The sequence below is a fragment of the Eriocheir sinensis genome, unplaced genomic scaffold (assembly GCF_024679095.1).
Source record: "Eriocheir sinensis breed Jianghai 21 unplaced genomic scaffold, ASM2467909v1 Scaffold1267, whole genome shotgun sequence".
In the NCBI taxonomy this organism is placed as follows: Eukaryota; Metazoa; Arthropoda; class Malacostraca; order Decapoda; family Varunidae; genus Eriocheir; species Eriocheir sinensis.
The window spans coordinates 7,704-27,749 of NW_026110592.1; the positions used below are offsets into that span (position 1 = coordinate 7,704).

Genomic DNA, 20,046 nt, shown 5'->3' on the forward strand with positions numbered 1-20,046 from the left:
GGGTCTGTGTTTTATTTATTTTTATTTTTTATTTTTTTACAGCAAAGGAGACAGTTCAAGTGCACACAAAAAACAAACATTAATAAAAAAAAATCCCGCTACTCAATGATCCTAAAAGAATCCAAAGAGGTGGCCGAAAGATAGGTCAGTTTTGGGAGGAGGTGTCCTGATACCCTCCTCTTGAAAGATTTAAGTCGTAGGCAGGAGGAAATACAGATGAAGGAAGATTGTTCCAGAGTTTACCAGCGTGAGGGATGAAAGAGTGAAGATGCTGGTTAACTCTTACATAAAGGGTTTGGACAGTATAGGGATGAGCATGAGTAGAAAGTCGAGTTGCAGTGACGGGCCGGGAGGGGGAGGCATGCAGTTAGCAAGTTCAGAAGAGCAGTCAGCGTGGAAATATCGATAGAAGATAGAAAGAGGCAACATTGCGGCGGAATTTAAGAGTAGAAGACTATCAGTATGAGGAGGAGAGCTGATGAGACGAAGAGCCTTAGCCTCCACTCTGTCCAGAAGAGCTGTGTGAGTGGAGCCCCCACATGAGATGCATACTCCATACGAGGGCGGACAAGGCCCTGTATGGACAGCAACTGTGCAGGGGAGAAGAACTGGAGACGGTACAAAATGCCCAGCCTCGAGGAAGCTGATTTAGTAAGAGATGAGATATGAAGTTTCCAGTTGAGATATTGAGTTGAGGATAGACCGAGAATGTTTAGTGTTGAGGAAGGTGATAGCTGGGTGTTGTCAAAGAATAGGGATAGTTGTTTGGAAGATTGTGTCGAGTGGATAGGTGGAGAAACTGTGTTTTGAGGTGTTGAAGGACACCAGGTTCTTCTTGCCCCAATCGGAAATAATAGTAAGGTCTGAGGCTAAGCGTTCTGCAGTCTCCAGCCTTGAGTCGTTAAGTTCCTGAAGGGTGGGTCTTCTATTAAAAAAGAAGTTGAATAATGCAGAGGAATCATCGGCGTAGAATGGATAGGACAGTTCGTTTTGGAAAGAAGATCATCAATGAACAACAGAAAAGAGAGGGAGATAGGACAGAACCCCTGTGGACACCACTGTTAATAGATTTAGGAGAAGCAACAGTGACCGTCTACCACGGCAGAAATAGAACGGTCAGAAAGGAAACTGGAGATAAAGGTACAGAGAGAAGGATAGAAACCGTAGGAGGTAGTTTTGAAAGCAAAGATTTGTGCCAGACCCTATCAAAAGCTTTTGATATGTCCAGCGCAATAGCAAAGTTTCACCAGAAACGGCTAAGAGAGGATGACCAAGAGTCAGTTAAGAAGGCTAGGGAGATCACCAGTAGAACGCCTTGGAACCAATACTGGCGATCAGATAGAAGGTCAGAAGTGGAAAGGTGCTTTGAATCTTCCGGTTAAGGATTGATTCAAAGCTTTAGATAGACAAGAAAGTAAAGCTATAGGACGGTAGTTTGAGGATTGGGCGGTCACCCTTTTAGGTACAGGCTGTATGAAGGCATACTTCCAGCAAGAAGGAAAGGTAGATGTTGGACAGGCAGAGGTGAAAGAGTTTGACCAGGCAGGGTGACAGCGGAGGCACAGTTTTAAGGACAATAGGAGGCACTCCATCAGGTCCATAAGCCTTCTGAGGATTGAGGCCAGAGGGCATATAAAAACATCATTTTGAAGAATCTTTTATAACAGGCATAAAAAAGGAGTCAGAGGGGATAAGTAGGAGGAATATGCCCAGAATCGTCCAGAGTGGAGTTTTTAGAAAAAGCTTGAGAGAAGAGTTCAGCCTTAGAGATAGATGAGACGGCAGTGTTGCCGTCAGGACTGAGGAGTGGAGGGAAAGATGAAGAAGTGAAGTTGGAGAGATGTTTTGGCTAGATGCCAGAAGTCACGGGAAGAGTTAGAGAAAGAGGTTTTGACATTTTCTATTAATGAAAAGAATTTTGGTTAGTCGAATGATTAGCTTTGATTTCGGGCAGAAATGTAAAGTTCATAATTAGCATTAGTTTGCCAGGCCTGGCACTTTTTGTAGAGCTACTCTTCTTATCATTGACAGCACGAGAACAAGCGTGATTTAACCCAAGGCTTTTTGCGTGAGGAGTAGAAAAAGAATTGAGGAATGTATGCTCCATCTAGAGGTTCACCTCTGTATGTTGACACAGGGTCTCATCCTGAAGCAATAATCATAACTCAACATTGAAACATGCAGAATTACATGGTACATATAGTGCCCACTCAGATTTACCTAGATCGCCTCTCAGCTAAATTTCAATGTCGCTATTGAATATACTGTTGTCGCTCTCTATAATCATCGTGTCAGTGAAAATGAGCGTCGTTACATGGACTATAAAGAAACACTGTTCGGCGTGTGATAGAATTAAGTTGCAGATGATGTTGCTCAGCCAAATTAGACTCAAGTATTGAATTATAACAAGCTTGTCATTATTATTCAGATAAATTGTTATTATTATTATGAAAACATGCAGATTATTATTATGGTGCACATAAAGAAACTTATTATTATTAACAGTTATTGTTGTAGATTATTATTATTAAATTATTATTATGTCATATAATTATAATTATTATCAGCCATAAACTCAACATAATCATCATGTATTATATATGGACATGCAGTTAAATGGTACATATTTACTCAGTTGGCCAAAACAGCCCTGCTGTGTCTGAGATCGTCATGCTTCTTTTTTCTAAATGTCGCTATTGAATATAACAAGCTTTGTCAGCCATAAACTCAACATAATCATCATGTATTATATGGATGAAAACATGCAGAATTAAATGTTCATAAAGAAACTCACTGGCAGGGCCAAAACAGCGCTGAAGTGCATTCCGAATCGATAAGGTATTGAGACATGCAGGTTTTTCCGAAGTGCTGAGTTCTTTGTAATTTATCATATGCTTGCCGTTGCAACACAAGCTTTATATAAGTTCAAGAGGAATTGCCTTCTGACAATTTTTTTTTTACATCTTCGCCTGTGGCGCCGGTAGGCTTGTTTTTGGAGAGGCTTGATGGTATGGCCCAGCCCGTTGTGGCGCAGGCCAGTGTTTATAGTGGCGCCATCTTGCATTGGCTCATGCTGCCCTCCCGGAGCTCATCTTTAATCCTAGAATCTAGAGTCCGGGTTGATAGGTGGTCTTCTGGACAGCATGTGGGTAGTTTTAAGCCACTCGGCGGCGGCTGAAAAATCCCAGCTTGGTGGCACCGGGCGGGGATTGAACTCGCATCGTCCTGAACGCGGCGCCGTCACGCTATCCATTCAGCCACCGCCTCCCATAAATATCTAACAATTTTACTTCATCTTTCACACTCTCCTTAGTCCGATGGCAGCACGGCTGTTCCATCCTTCAAAAACTGAACTATTCTTTCAAACCTTATCTAAAAATCACTCTGGACGATTCAGGCATATTCCCTTACTAATCCCCTCTTCTTCAAACCTTATCTAAAAATCACTCTGGACGATTCAGGCATATTCCTCTTACTAATCCCCTCTTCTTTCAAACCTTATCTAAAAATCACTCTGGACGATTCAGGCATATTCCCTTACTAATCCCCTCTTCTTTCAAACCTTATCTAAAAATCACTATGGACAATTCAGGGCATATTCCTCTTACTAATCCCCTCTTTCAAACCTTATCTAAAAATCACTATGGACGATTCAGGCATATTCCTTACTAAGTCCCCCTCGTCCCATCAACTCCCCTCCTCCTACTGACAGTTTTCTATCTACCGTTACCGTTACCGTTGATGAGGTTTCAGGCCCCGCTCCACCGCCAGCGCAGCGCTCCGCATGGCATCAACAATTATGATGTTATCCTCTATAATAATCCTCGATATGCACTTATTCACAACGTTGTAGTGAGTGAGTGAGTCTTAATTGCTCATGGATAGCCTACTGATATCATTTTAATAAACTTGGCATCATTATAGTCACTTGGCCATGTTTTGGTTCGCACCAATCACAATATCTTTCCTTTTACACTATCACAAATATCCATTACTTCATTTTCCATTTATCTGATATTTTCTTTATAGTATCACAATCTAATGTCCAGCGATTTATTTCCAACCTACTCGAACATTTAATACCAATTTATCTTTGGTTCTGCATCAATCACCCATGATCGGTTATGTTACGAATTTCGAATTTCAGTTCCAGCACCACAACACTGGCTGCCCGCTGAGGTTTGATTTCAGGCTTCTTTGTACTTCATAATTTATATTCTTTTCGCCATGGAGCACCCCCTGATTTATGATCCCTGTACATTTGAAACATTTTGTCTTCCATTGTTCTAGGTAGCACAGTTGATTCTGATGTCGTGTATCCTCAATAATGAAAATATATGATTGTATTACATGTATCTCACAGGTACACCTCATTCTAGTTTTATCTGTCGCGATGTTTGTGAATTATTGAAATCTTCTCACTTTTCCCTCAACCCTGGAATCGAGTGGAACTCATTCCAGCTTAATACCGCCCAGTTATCTAACCTGGTCTCCTCTCGTACATTGTAGATCATGGGCCTTAATTTCCCACACCTTTTAAAAGCTAACTTCACTTCACATTTCTAACTTCCTGAGCTACTCATCTCATACTCCATCAAAGTTCTTAACAATGTTACTCCATTCGTGAATCTTGAATCAGTAATCTGGAATGCCTTGTAATGCCTAAAACATCATTTTTATCTCATAGCAGCCTCTTATCTTGATCAGAGGCCTCACGACAAGGAGATGTTTTGCCCTCCGTTTTATACATCAGCCCAGCTGGTTAACTGACCCCTGTCTTGTCAGTACAAACACATCCGCCAATTCTTTCGCTCAACTTCTTTCACACTGAGGCCTGAGTTTCAACTCCTTCATTACAACTATTTCTTGATAATTCTTGACTAAATTGATCCAATTTTTTCCACACATGCTAAATATTTCTTTAGGCACGGCGAACACACCTTAAAGTTAATTTGGGTGTAAACGTAATAATCTGCTTTGACCCCCTGCTTCAGATGAGCACACCCCTCATGACACCACTAGGGCACAACAACAGTACGCCATCCACTTATTGCATGAATAGTCTTCAAAGACTAAATAGTTCTTTCAGAGTCTGCTCCTGCTGCTCTCGCCATTGTCGGAATGAATACTGTGCAATTAGAGCGCACAAAACAGAATCGCGTCTCATCCACTCACCACCACCTCACGTAAAATTAACTTTAAATTATGTAGCGTTGTCTCTCTCTTTCATCTTCTATCGATATTTACATGTTGACTGTTTTATGAACTTCATTGTTATTAAAATTCCCCAGAATGATAAGCTTACTCCCTCTCTACAACCCCAGTAGGTTTGAGGACCGATGAGTGCCTCCTATTGTCTTTTAAACAAAGCCTGTGCTGACACCTGCCTGGTCGAACCTTCGTCGCTTTTCAAAATTCACCTTCTCCGTTGAAAGTACGCCACACAGCTCAGTCAAGAAGGTGACCGTTCAACTCTAAACCAATGTCGTATAGTTTGATTTCCTGCCTCTCCTCGGCAACTGAAAACAATCCTCAACAGAAAAGTTCGAGCTCTATCTAATGTTTGGTCTGTTTCATTACCAGTGTGGCTGGTAAGGTTCGGTCTACGAACTGGTGAGATCCCGTTTCTGATTATGTGGGTTCGGTGGTTTTGTCTACGAACTAAGATCTTGTTTCGATTACCAGTGGGTTCGTAAGACCTGGTCTACGAACTGGTGATCTTGTTTCTGATTAACAAAAATTGGCAAGGGTCGGTCTACGAACTGGTGATTTGTTTCTGATTACCAGGTGGGTTCAAAAGGTTCGGTCTATGAATTGGTGACTCTTTGCTTTCCAAGTGACTTTGGGTCATCCTCTCTTAGCAATTTCAATGAATTGCTGTTGTTGTTGCTCAAGACATCTCGAAAGCCTTGTCAGACCCCTGGCATGAATTCTTTGCTTTCTAAAACTACCTCCCTTCCGTCTCTCTGGGGTACTTTTTCCTTAGTTTCCTTTAAGACTGATCCATCTCTGCTGTGGTAGACGGTCATTGTTCTTCCCTAAACCTATCAACAGTGCTGTTTCAGTTGTGGCTCTGTTCTATCTCCCACTTATTCATTTGTTCATTAATGATCTCTTTAAAACAAATTGTTCGATATTCAACCTTCCGGCAAAGACTCACTCTGCATCTTTTTTATATGTTTTGGCCCATAGGCGCTGTGTAGTGGTGTGGGCTCTGATGGTCGACCCCAGTTCGATGTGGAGTAAATCAAGTGTTTACAATGGTGCCATCCTGCTTGTCTCACGCTGCCCGCCCCCTCGGAGGTCATCTTTGAGCCTCCCTTTAGAGAGATAATCTAGAGTCCGGGTTCATAGGTGGTCCTCAGGACAGCATGTGGGTAGTCTTAGGCTACTCGGCGATGGCTGAAACTCCCATGCAGCTGTGGCGGCGGGCAGGACTTCTGGAACCAGCTTCCTCGGACGCTGCGCCTTCACGCTGACGGTTAAGCCATTCAGCCACCCTCCCTGACTACTCCAACCAGAATTACCTGGCAATATTTTTAACAGAAGACAATTTAAACAGGTATTGTGGACCTATAGGGCTGCAGAACGCTTAACTGAGACCTTGATATCATATTTGGTTAGCAGGTAGAGATAACTTGATGTCCTTAATGTCTCGAAAACTCAATTTCTCCACCCTCTAAATTCGACAATGTTTCAAACACCTATCCCTCATTATCCGATATATCTCAGCTGACATTTTATTTTACATTGAACCCTTTCGGTCAATCCTCAACTCGCTGTCTTAACTGAAAATTGCTCATCTCTTACTAAATCAACTTCACCGAGGTTAAGCGTTCTGTATCGTCTCCACCAGTTGTTTTTCCCATCCCAGATGCTGTCCATTTACTAAGACTTATTCCTTCCTCTTATGGAGGATGTATCTCTGTGTGTGTGTGTGTGTGTGTGTGTGTGTGTGTGTGTGTGTGTGTGTGTGTGTGTGTGTGTTTTTAGAGAGAGAGAGAGAGAGAGAGAGAGAGAGAGAGAGAGAGAGAGAGAGAGAGAGAGAGAGAGAGAGAGAGAGAGAGAGAGAGATGTCTACCCTTTCTTTCCAACAGGACGAGGAGCGCGGCGACCCAATCATTCTTGACGTAAGTACAGAATCAATATTTTCACTTTTTAAGTGCTGCTTTATTACTTGGGACTTCAGGCTCTGGGTCAAGACCAAGGAACAGGTGTTTGGAGGCTTGCTACATGAAGTTAAAAAGTACAGTCTGTTCATGCGTGGCGAGGACACTGAGATCGCGGAAAAGTTCATATCTTGGTAGAGTAGTTCAGAACAACGGTGAGTCTCGCTAGAAAGTTTTATGGCTGCTTGGCCTGGCCCACGGTGCTATGACCACGCTCAGCGCGAGTGTCTGGCGTTGTCGATACCTGTGCAGAAGACTAAGATCCGGATCTTTGAGTCCCTTGTGCTTCCTGTCTTTCTCTAAGGCATGAACACTGAACAGTAACTTGAACAGGCGGCCTTTGGTAATAAGTGTCGCTGAAATGACTGTCAAATCAGCGACTACCCGTGAGATCTATATGATATATATTATCCGTATAGTCCGTTAATTTGAATACCGGTGATACCAGTTCGAAAACTCAGGTACCGGCAGTACCAGTACTGGTACCTGTTGGTGGCGCCAGTTTCGAGTATCACCAGTACCAGGGCCGAGTTTACAATTAATCTTAAACCGCTAAGTTTGACTTTAGGGCGAGTTTAACTTTATTCTTCATCTTATCCCTCATGTTGATTTTAGCTGACGGATATTTAGACGGGCCCAAACCCGTATTAAGGAGCCTAAGTCGAACTTCAGTCACCAAGATGGCCGAACGTCAACAAGCCCGTCAGCGCCTAGAGAAGACTTTTCAAGAGCGAAGAGACGTTCTGAATACTTTGAGTGACGCAGAACTATTGAAACGCTACAGACTGGATCGTGCAGGAGTACTGTTCGTAACGGATTTGGTGAGAGGGGCCTGCAAAGCCCTACTTCAAGGAGTTTTGCATTGACACCCGAAATGAAAGTAATTATTACACTGCGTTATTTAGCAACGGGGAAAATGCAGATGTAACAGTGATGATCTTGGTCCATCACAGTCGTCAGTAAGCAAAGCGATCACCAATACCCTCAAGCACTTACTGCTAACAACTACCCATACTTGTCCAATTCATTCGATGTCCTCGCACCGTCCCTGAAATCCGAGATAAACAACAAGAATTTGTGCAAGTTGCAAACTTCCCTGGCATTGTTGGTGTAATAGATTGCACGCATGTCAGGATACTGGCCCCCAGGGAATATGAAGCAGACCATGTCAACAGGAAGAATTTCCATAGCATAAACACACAATTAGTGTTTGATGCCAAATATAATATTCTTAATGTTGTAGCTAATTGGCCTGGGTCCACCTCATGATGCTCGTATTTTATGTGGAGAGTGGCCTCAAACGCATGTTTGAGGATCATCGTATGCCACCGGACTCATGTCATCTATTAGGGACAGTGGCTACCCTTGCAGACGGTATCTGTTGACTCCTTCCTCTACTATGTGTAGAGTGTGGCAGTCTCTCCAATTCACTCCCTTTCCGCTTGGGAGAAGTGAAAGGGAATATTTTCCATGATTACTTGTCAGAGGGTGGGTGATGGGAATGAGGAAGACGAACAGGAACGCGTGTCCGTGTTTACATTCAAGAGAAAAAAAAATATCGCCTTGCTCTAATGAGAAACGTAACTTTTATTTCGAAAACACTACCTAATTATGCCCATATTTCTTAAGTAGATCATCATTTAACATTGATAAAGTAGTATTAATACATATTCAGCCACTGAAGAGTTGAAATTCTGCAGTTTGAAAATACATCTTTGCCACGAAATATTTTCATACTGCATGAGCTGCTGAGCTAAGTTGAAGTTATTTTTCCATTTAAGCTCAGTTATAAGTGAAACTTGAGATTCAGTGGAACTTTTAAGTTGAAGTTTAAAATTATTTGTAAATTCGGGCCCAGTACACTTAGTGCCGCCAGTACCGGAACTTAGATAATCGGCAGTATCCTAACAACGTATGCCTCGATTGGGAAAAGAAGATGAAGTTTACAAAATAAATGATGCTCAACAAATGTAAATCCGTGTGGACTATGAACGTTAAAAAAAATGGATACAAAACAACAGGTTCCATTAAGACACCCTTTGGCCGTCACCTGAAGTGGAATCCAATTAATATTTCTCATCCCTGCCTAAGGTCGGAAGCTCTAGGCAGTGTTAAGAACTTGTATAATGTAATATATCTTGTAACCTTTAAAGGATATGACAACAGTAAATGAAAAGAAAAGATGATAAGAGTATGCTCAGCTACCTTGGCGATATTTGAGACAGAAGAGGACACAGAGTGTGAGGACACAAATGACTTCTTCAGGAAGCACCCCCTCGGACCTTGCTGTGTATCAATCAGTCATTAGCACACGGTGCGCGTCGCACCCGGGTGTGGAAAACTTCCGAGAAAGATGGAGTGAGTATCGAGTTTTGCAAATAAAAGCTGAGAATGGTATAAAACATCGATTTTTCTCATAAAATCATCATAAAGAATCCATAAGACTGCGACATGCAGGCACCAATATATACAGAAAAGGCAACGTTAGGAGAAATCGCCCTACCTGCGGAGGCCGTCACCTTGGCCCTTGTGCCAGTAGTGGGGGGTCCCATTACCTCGGGCCAGTATGACATCCAGGTAAACCCGGTGGTGGCTGCGGAATCATGTTTCTTAAAGGTCCTCTAAACAAGAAATGAGAAAAAACATCACTCACGCAAATCATTTCATAATATGTATCAAAGCATTTGTGATCAGTTTATGCATCATCTATTTTGGGGGGTTTATATTATGGCAAACATTTGGCCCATCGCTGGTACACGGTAAAGCCACAAATTTGGCCCGTCGCTACTACACGGTTAACCACAATTTACCTTCCCAGGTACCCAATTTTTGGGCTCGAAAAGGAGGATAAACAGCTTGGCGGGTTGTGCGCCGACTGCCCAGTCAATTTGAAACCGGGTACGCGGATTCATGGGGAGGCGGTGGCTGAGTCGACTGAGTGACGGCGCCGCGTTCAGCAGGACGTGAGTTCAATCCCCGCCCGGTGCCACCAAGCTGGGATTTTTCAGCCGCCGCCGAGTGGCTTAAAACTACCCACATGCTGTCCAGAAGACCACCTATCAACCCGGACTCTAGATTCTAAGATTAAAGACGAGCTCCGGGAGGGCAGCATGAGCCAATTTAAGATGGCGCCACTATAAACACTCGCCTGCGCCAGAACGGGCTGGGTCGACCATCAGGGCCCACCGGGAAGAGGCCTACCGGCGCAATAGGCCGTGACGTAGAAAAAAAAAATAAGCGTGCTAACCCCTAGACCGTCGAAGCGCTTTGAAAGTAAAGAAAGATCTAACATTAGAAATAACCGTCCTATCAGCTTACTCTTAGTTGTATATCATTCATATACGAATCACAAACACCACAAAGGAGGGGGAGGCGGTGGCTGAGTGGTTAGAGTGCCGGTCCCGCATTCGCCGCGTCCTGGATGATGTCCCTTCGAATCCGACGCTACCACTTGGGATCTTCCAGTCACCGCCGAGTGGCGTAAGACTACCGACATGCTTTCCTGAAGACCACCCATCAACCCTGACTCTAGAGGAACTGTTCAAGGGAAATAATAGGGCTTGTGGTGCAGTGGTTAGCACACTCAGCCTATAACCGAGAGAGCCCGGTCTGATTCCGGGCGGAGTTGAAAAATTGGCGGCTTTTCTGATACCCTATGCCCATGTCCACCCAGCAGTGAATGGGTACCAGGTATTAATCGGGGATTGTGTCCCGTCTCCTAGGATCTGTTCCCTTCTCCCATAAATCCTTCCCCTTCTGTCTCTCTCCGGCATATGACAACAGATGTTGCGCCGACTAAACCAAACTTTACAACTTTCAAGGGAAATAAAAAATGAGCTCCGGGGGTCAGCATGAACCAAGATCAGTTGACGCTACTATGAACACTTGCCTGCGTCCATGGGCTGGAGCCGACACCCAGACCCCTCAAGAAAGCCTACCGGCGCTATAGACCAAGATGTAAAAAAATAATAATAATAATAATCAGACAAATCAAATTCCTACTGTCGCGGAGAAGTCTCAGGCCCTGCAGTGGGTTATCCACCAGGGATCACTCTAAGCAGCAGATAAGGCAAAGGAGAAACTTAATGTGCACATTATAACCTTTGTGTGGCACTGGATAACCTCACCTACTTATTTCTCTGAACTCCACTTACAGGTGCAGTGGTTAGCGTGCTTAGCTATGAATCTGCGGACCCGGGTTCGTACCCCAGCCCGGACAGAACGCGTTCAACCCACCCAGCTGTTGGGGGCTTCGTGGTGCAGTGGTTAGCACACTCGGCTCACAACCGAGAGGGCCTTGGTTCGATTCCCGGGCGGAGTGGAAAAATTTGGGCGGCTTTTCCGATACCCTACGCCCCTGTCCACCCAGCAGTGAATGGGTACCAGGTATAATTGAGGGTTGTGTCCCGTCTCCTGGGATCTGTTCCCTTCTCCTATAATTCCTTCCCCCTCCTGTCTCTCTCCGGCATATGACCACAGATGTTGCGCCGACTAAACGAAACTTTCCAACTTTTTCCACCCAGCTGTTCATCTTTCTTTTCGGGCTGATCGAGAAATGATTACCTGGGCACACCTGGTGAACATAAACTGTGGCAATACCGGGCTTCATACTGGCCCGTGTCCCCGGTAATGAGTTCTTCCTACCTAAGTCTATATATATACCAAGTCAAGTCACTCTGCTTCAAAACTGCGACCGGTACGCGCAGGAGGCGGTTTTGGGGCGGAGCAGCGGGATGACGTCACTTGGAGCCAAAAAAAAAAAAAAAATACCCGCCAGTTCAGTGGTGACTAAGTTGGGGCCGTGTGTGCACTCTGGTTGTGCATTCTCACCTTCTTTCACAGCGTGCTAAGGCAAGCCACTGACGAAAAAATATGTTTTTATTGTGCGTGACTGTAATTTCAATGCCTACAAACGGCGGTGTGGGGTGTGAGGGAGGGCATGTTGAAGTGATTGATTTAAATTAGTCCGCCTTTCCTCGTTTTCTCTAAACCCCTGTTTCTACATTCTCTATAATTCTCTTACAGTTTGGCTCCAAGCAGTGTCACGCATAAACCACGCCTCGGCCGTGTCTCCTCCCACAAACCTGCGTATGACTTGACTTGGTGTATATAGACTTAGCTTCCCACCACAGGCTCAAAGGAAGCTATGGAGTTGAGCACCGCAGCCACGCTCACCTATAGTGGATGCACCCAGCTTTTACTTCACCTTTATATTGCACTAATGTAAATATATTTTTTCTCTCTATAGGGGAGTGATGGCAAAGGACACGATGGACCGGATGGCAAAGCAGAAATGAGAGATCTGGTGAGTCTGAATAAAATTACAATGAATACGTAAGTACTCCGCAATACATAGTTTCATCACTCTTGTCTTCCTGTCAGCTATTCCGAATATTCTTTTATTCTTTCCTCTGTTTTTTTCATTAAGACACGAGACTTCATGGAAACCAATCCTAGTGTTGTGAACGGCCACCAAGTCTTTGAAGGAGACATGGTCTTGACGGAGAGCCAGTGGCGAGCGGTCAGGGAGAGGAAGGCCCTTGCAGACCTCTCAGCGCGCTGGCCTGAACAGGGCGGCTTCCCCATCGTGCCCTACTACCTCGACACTACCGACTGTATGTAAAAATTATGTTTCCATTCACAAACAGACAAAGACGAGCGTACAGGTTAGGGTCGTATTACAAGACATTTCGCCTCCCAAAAACACATATTTGACAAGGCTTTCGTAAGAGTTGTGGGCATTTCCAGGAGTAGTTTTATGACCCTGGTGGTAGTTTGACCCTTCTTCTGTACCGTGATCCTCAAGAAACACTCATTAAAACCCGACTGACCCACTCTTTGGTCTTTAGAAATAGATGATGTGAGAAGCGAAAGTGTCTTGTAATGCCGACCGAAGAGTATTTGGCCTACTATCGAGATGTGTTAACATACTCAAAAGAACCTGAACTATAAATCTCGATTGTATACGATAGTTCAGTAACACAACCAGTCTCTTTCTTTATACCATAAAAAAATGTTTGTTTTCGGTTTTCACCTCGGACTCAGCCGTCACTGTGGCTGCCATAAATGCAGCGATTGCTCACTGGGAGCAAAACACCTGCATCAGATTCCAGCTCACGTCCAACCTCGCTCAACGGCACGTCAGGTTTTTTGAAGGGTCTGGATGCTGGTCGTATGTCGGCATGTTGGCCCAGAATGGACAAGACATTTCCATTGGAAGTGGCTGCAAAGAAGTAAGTACACTATGGTAATATTATGTCGTAACACAATAAATTATATAGTTACAATACTGCACTCCCCAATACCGCTCACTCTACACTGGTTCTGCTCCCATGACATACTCTGTTCCCTCAACATTTAAAACTTTTGCCACTTGGTTTAACTGTCTTTCCATGCCTCTACTGATTCCTTGCATTAAACCTTCCCATGAAGTCTTCTCCTAAAACCTTCCTCTATTAAGAAACCATACGAAAGTAAGTGAAATTCAGGAGTCGCAGCTGTTTGTACAGAAGATGACAGCACCACAAAAACATTACCATTGATAACTAAATAATAAATAGTAATAATAATCGATGAGATAATGATGAATAACAATAACAAAAATAATGGTAGCTATTATGTGTGTGTGTGTGTGTGTGTGTGTGTGTGTGTGTGTGTGTGTGTGTGTAGTAATTTAGTTGCCAGAGGCTTGACAAAGTCTTAATAACATCGTTCTCCTCGACGCGGGTCAGCTCGGCATTGTCGCCCATGAGATCGGACACGCCATTGGGTTCGTGCACGAGCAGAGTCGCCCGGACCGTGACGACTATGTGGTCATCAATTATGGCAACATCCAAACTGGCAGGGAAAACAACTTCAATAAGTACAGCACGTCAGTGGTCAACACCTACGGCATACCATACGACATGCACTACGGCTCTACGGTGAGGGACTTTGCATGAGTATGGTTTCCTTCTTACCATGATGACTATACGCTCCCCTATTGTAAAACGTCTCGTCGTCTTAGGGCCAGTTTTACAGTCCAATACAGCAAGTTTGCGAGCTCCCCAATAAACGGGGGCTTCGTGGTGCAGTGGTTAGCACACTCGGCTCACATCGAGAGAGCCGGGTTCGATTCTGGCGGAGTGGAAAAATTTGGGCGGCTTTTCTGATACCCTACGTCCCTGTCCACCCAGCAGTGAATGGGTACCAGGTAATAATCGGGGTTGTGTCCCGTCTCCTGGGGTCTGTTCCTTCTATAATTCCTTCCCTCCTGTCTCTATCCGGCATATGACCAGATGTTGGTGCCGACTAAACCAAACTTTCCTTTTCCCCAACCAAACACAAAATACGACGAAAAATTCCTTGTAGCTCTAGTTGATATAAAAGGTGGAGGGAATTTTAGAAACTACACAGGAAATCTCTTAATTAGTATATCATGTAATGAGTAGAAATAGCGGATCATTGTAGTGGATATGGTTTGGTTTGGCGCTTACAATGACAGAGGGCCAGTTTCACAGTTCCCCATGATGGGTTCGTAGCTCCCAAACCAATACCAGAGCCTTCGAAATTTCCTTGTATAGTGTCTGGTGTTTATATTTAAGTTCACAAATTTTATGAAACTATACAGGAGAAGTCTTGTGTATTTAGTGTGGCATCGAAGACCTCACCATTTTGGATTGTATGGGATTCTATAGTTTGGTTCGGGCTGTTACGAAGACACTGTGTTGGACTGTGAAATCGGCTCAGAGTGTTGGACTGTCGAACTGGCCCTTAACTCCCCGCAGCAGACTCTCCCCTTGACACATTTTTCAGGGCTTCACCAACAACGGCAAGACGACCATCGCCACCCTATATCCCTTGGCGCAGGAGCTCATCGGCCAGCGCACGGGACTCTCTCACAGGGACATACTATTGGCCAACACCATGTACGGCTGCATCAGTTAGTATGATATATGAGTAATTAAGGGGCTACTATTACACTGGGCAAATTTTCCGTCGATCTTCAGTCAAACCACGATTTCCGCTGGCGTGGTTCTCATTTGTTTCTTGTTATTGCTGCTGCTGATGATGATGGTAAGTAATACCGTCGTCCTTCGGTGAAATCTACCGTAGCTTTGGAAGATCGTGGACACGTCAGAAAACCACGGAAATATGAGAACCACGCCAGCGGAAATCGTGGTATGATCATGTTTCCTAAAGGCCCTTCCATCTAAGCGAGAAAAATGAGAAAAAATCAACACTCACGCAAACCATTTCATAATATATATCAACGCATTTGTTTATGCATCATCTATTTTTGGGGGTTTATATCATGGCAAAAATGTGGCCCGTCGCTGGTACACGGTAGAGCCACCAATTTGGCCTGTCGCTGCTACCGGGTTTAAAGAAAGGCGTGTCAGTGGAAGCGACAAACAATGAAACTCTAATGTAAGTTACGGCACATATACAGTATTTTTTTATCCAGTTTCCCTTATCCAGTTCTTCCCTTAAGTTGTGGCTGCCATTAATATTACTATAATTTACAAAATGAATTGCTTAATCTTCCTATTGATAAAAAAAAGGGGGTTTATATTGAATGTGTTGGAGTTCTAATTTCCACGTACAATTTTTTTTTCCAGGCAAAAAAACAAGAGAGTTAAGTGTAAGAGCGCTGAGTTGTAGTTTTCAATCTCCTTAGTAACAGAATAAGTTTAATAAAATACTATATGAATTTGTGAAAAATGGTAGTTTCTGATTACTAAATACTTGATGCTCACTTAATGTTCGTTATTTTTCTATGGTATATTGTAAACACGGCCAATTGCTTTTCATCAGTTTTTATTGCCCTGTTCTCTGCAGTAAACGTATCTGAAAGAATAAATTTTAATTTGAGGTTTATGTGTATGATACATCAGTCTTAACCACTTAAATGTGGTTATGCTTACCATAATTTGATCATTACCTTGAAAGTCTTGTTATGACACACTTGCCATATTTTCCGCGTTACTGCTAAATACAATAACACAAATTGTCCCTAATGTTTGTCAAGGAGGCCTCAGAATTACCCTAAAAACTACGCGCTTCTCGCGCTCCAACCACCCAGCATTTTGAGCTGGGCTAAGACACCATCGCTTCTCACATCAACTATTTCTAAAGGTCAAAGAGGGGATCAATCTGGTTTTCATAAGTGTTTTTAAGGTTCATGGCACAGAAGGGTTTAAACTACCACCAGGGTCATAAAACTACCCTGGAAAGGCCTACAGCTCCTACGAAAGCCATGTCAAATATGTGAGCTTGGGCGACGAAATGTTTTAAATACGCCCAATAGCCCCAATGTTTCATCCTAAATCGCCCTGGTCTCCAATCATTTACATTCCGCAGCAGTGTTGCCTCTCTGTTTCCTACCGATATTTTCATCCTGACTGCGAGGGGAGGAGGCATGCTATAAAAAAAAATGTCTGTTCAGAGCATGAAGCCGGTTCAAGGTGTGGCAGATTCCTGAATTCCCATGAGTGCGGCAATGCCAGTTCGACCGCTAATTATCCGATTAGCACCGTCTCCCTACTTACCCACCCACAACCCACCTGTTTATCTCTCTCCTCTCGACCCTGGGAGGGACCTAAGGACACGCCGACTGCCACCACCACCACCAAAACTCTGGCAATATGGGAAAAATCGTTGCCACATGTCATAGAATTTATTCAATTCGTTGTTATAATCCTAAACATCGACACTCATTGTACTATGTAGCCTTTACTATATACAGAATACATAAAATATCACAAATAGCACAGGGATGGGAAATAAGAGAAGACGCATGTACGAAGGTTGATTTGGCAGGATGGCTTGAGGTAAGCGACGATACCAGCTCCACCCTGAACCGACTTCATGCTCTGAACAGACTATAACTGCATGCCTCCTCCCTCCGCGGCCTCACACAACTTTGAACTCTTGCTCACCCCTATCCGAGCCAAATCCTTTATGCAAGTGTTAACTAGCATTTTCATTCCTTCGTCCCTCTCTTTGATAATGTCTGGAACAGCCTTCCTTGGTCTGTATTTCCTCCTGTCTGTGACTTGAACTCCTTCCTATACTGAAAATGAGCACGTTTGCTTACTCGGACTTATTGTAGGAATTGATCTTTTTACAATAATGCTTATATCGCTCCTATTTAACACTCGCCAGGCTTCAACCACCATTACTTTTTCGAACCGTTTCCATCAGCGAAGTATCCATGCACTTACCATGCGGTTTGAATTGGATGATGAAAAATCCCATCGCGATAGGAAACAAACATGTATGCATATGGTAAGGTACTAGTATTAAATAATTTGACCGTCGACACCAACTAAAATGATCAACAATTTTCATTTTTTATAGATAAGTGGCTTGCTGCTTGCGGAGTGAACGCCGACCTCTGCCAGAACGGCGGGTTTTATGGAAAAAGCTGCGCTTGTGTGTGTCCCTCGGGCACCTCAGGGGCCAACTGTCAGACAGTGACAGGAGACTACTACGGTGATTGGCCGCCGCTTTGCACACCTTGTCTCTGGAGCTCTCAGAATACTTGTTTTCTTTGTTCCTCTGTAATGAGGAAGCACCTTACGATAGCTTGGCTCTTGGGATAGAAGAGGATAACAGTTCAACCTTCAATTACAGTGTAGTCCAAGAATTCCTCATTAAATCATATCTATTGCTCAGCGAACCATTTTGAAAAATTGGAATGATCCAGTGACTATATATATAATCGTTCTTTTTCTAGTGGATTATGCAAAATCCGGCTGTTTTGGCATAACTGTTGACACCAAACCTCGTCTTCCACAGACGACTTGACGAATCCCTGCACTGAGAAAGTAACTCAGGAAGGCCTCCTCACCTCGCCGGGCTATCCAAGCAACTACCCAAATAGTGAGTGAAAGATTTACATAGATTTACAGGAAGACACCTACCGAACGGGCGCAAGCCACTCCCGGTGAGGTATATATGGGAGGTGAGAAGGGAGCTGAAGCCCTCCAAAGACCCTTCCCATGTCCTCACTAACCGTTTCCCTATTGTCTCACCAACACCGGAGAGTAGTTCAGCATGCTCTCTAAAGACAGATCCTCTCTTTATCCACACCACACTACATTCACACAACATATACACCTTTTCCCAAAATCAAAATTAAAAATGGCGCGCATACACCAAGCCTCGGAGTCCCCGACTGGGGGGGGGACCACAAATTCCCCCAGGGAGGACTCCCCTTCTGGCTGCCGACCCGAGAGGTGTCATGATAACTCCTCGAACCTCTTTCTTCTCAATTTCTGCAACATTCGCGGGCTTCGCTCTAATTTTCATTCTGTGGAACATCATCTCTCCTCCTCTAAACCTCACCTTCTCTTCCTTACCGAAACACAGGTTTCTGAGGCTACTGACAGCAATCTCTACTCTGTTCCCTCCTACTATCTCTATCCTAAATTTCAATCCAAAGCTGGATGTTGTGTCTACGTGCGCAACGACATCACTTGCTCTCGTGCCCACGACCTTGACTCTTCTGAATTTTCCACCATCTGGTTAAGACTTCACTGTCATTCTATTACTAAATACATCTGTGCTGTTTATCTCACCTAACTCTACCAACTATGTAAAATTCTTTGACTATTTGAATTCTAAAGTGGAGCACATCTTGACCCATTCTCCTTCGCTGAAATCTCCATCCCAGGAGATTTCAATGTTCACCACCAGCTTTGGCTTTCATCCTCTTTCACTGACCATCCTGGTGAACAAGCCTCAACTTTGCTATCCTCAACGACCTAGAGCAGTTGGTCCAGCACCCTACGTATTCCCGACTGTCTTGGAGATCGACCCAACATTCTAGACCTCTTCCTTACCTCAAACCCTTCTGCTTATTCTGTCAAACTGTTCTCTCCTTTGGGCTCCTCCGATCACAATCTTATTTCTGCATCCTGTCCTATCGCTCCTGTACAGCCTCTGACCCACTGAAGAGGCGATGCTTCATTTGCTTCAGCTCGGTGGGACAACCTGAGGATGTACTTTTCTGATTTCCGTGGAATGATTATTGCTTCCAGGATAGAGACCCTCTGTGTGTGCTCAGCGCATCACAGAGGTGATTGTCTCTGGAATGGAGGCATACATTCTCGTTCTTTCTCTACCTCACGCAAAAAAGCCTTGGTTTAATCACGCTTGTTCTCGTGCTGTCAATGATAGAGAGGTAGCTCACAAAAGGTACCAGAGCCTTCAAACTAATGCTAATTATGAACTTTACATTTCTGCCCGAAATCGTGCCAAATCTATTCTCCGACTAACCAAAAAATTCTTTCATTAATAGAAATGTCAAAACCTTGCTTTCTCTAACTCTTCCTGCAGACTTCTGCATCTAGCCAAAAACATCTCCTCCAACTTCACTTCTTCATCTTTCCTCCACTCCTCAGTCCTGACGGCAACACTGCCGTCTCATCTATCTCTAAGGCTGAACTCTTCTCTCAAACTTTTCTAAAACTCCACTCTGGACGATTCTGGGCATATTCTCCTACTCATCCCCCCTCTGGCTCTTTTATGCCTGTTATAAAGATTCTTCAAAATGATGTTTTATATGCCCTCTCTGGCCTCAATCCTCAGAAGGCTTATGGACCTGATGGAGTGCCTCCTATTGTCCTTAAAAACTGTGCCTCCGTGCTGTCACCCTGCCTGGTCAAACTCTTTCGCCTCTGCCTGTCAACATCTACCTTTCCGTCTTGCTGGAAGTATGCCTTCATACAGCCTGTACCTAAGAAGGTGACCGCCCAATCCTCAAACCACTGTCCTATAGCTTTACTTTCTTGTTTATCTAAAGCTTTTGAATCAATCCTTAACCGGAAGATTCAAAGCACCTTCCACTTCTGACCTTCTATCTGATCGCCAGTATTGGTTCCGCAAGGCG

The 20,046-nt window shown here is 44.0% G+C and overlaps 1 protein-coding gene across 1 annotated transcript; it reads left to right on the forward strand.

Annotated features, from left to right (window-relative positions):
* The first annotated feature begins 12,448 nt into the window (after nt 1–12,448).
* Nucleotides 12,449–18,043, forward strand: LOC126989672 (protein SpAN-like). Its single transcript, XM_050848276.1, has 7 exons — nt 12,449–12,474; nt 12,598–12,784; nt 13,215–13,402; nt 13,901–14,092; nt 14,964–15,090; nt 17,511–17,645; nt 17,952–18,043. Exons 1-7 carry the CDS (start codon nt 12,463–12,465, stop codon nt 18,041–18,043), a joined length of 933 nt encoding a protein of 310 aa, XP_050704233.1. The 5' UTR covers nt 12,449–12,462.
* Nucleotides 18,044–20,046: the final 2,003 nt, after the last annotated feature.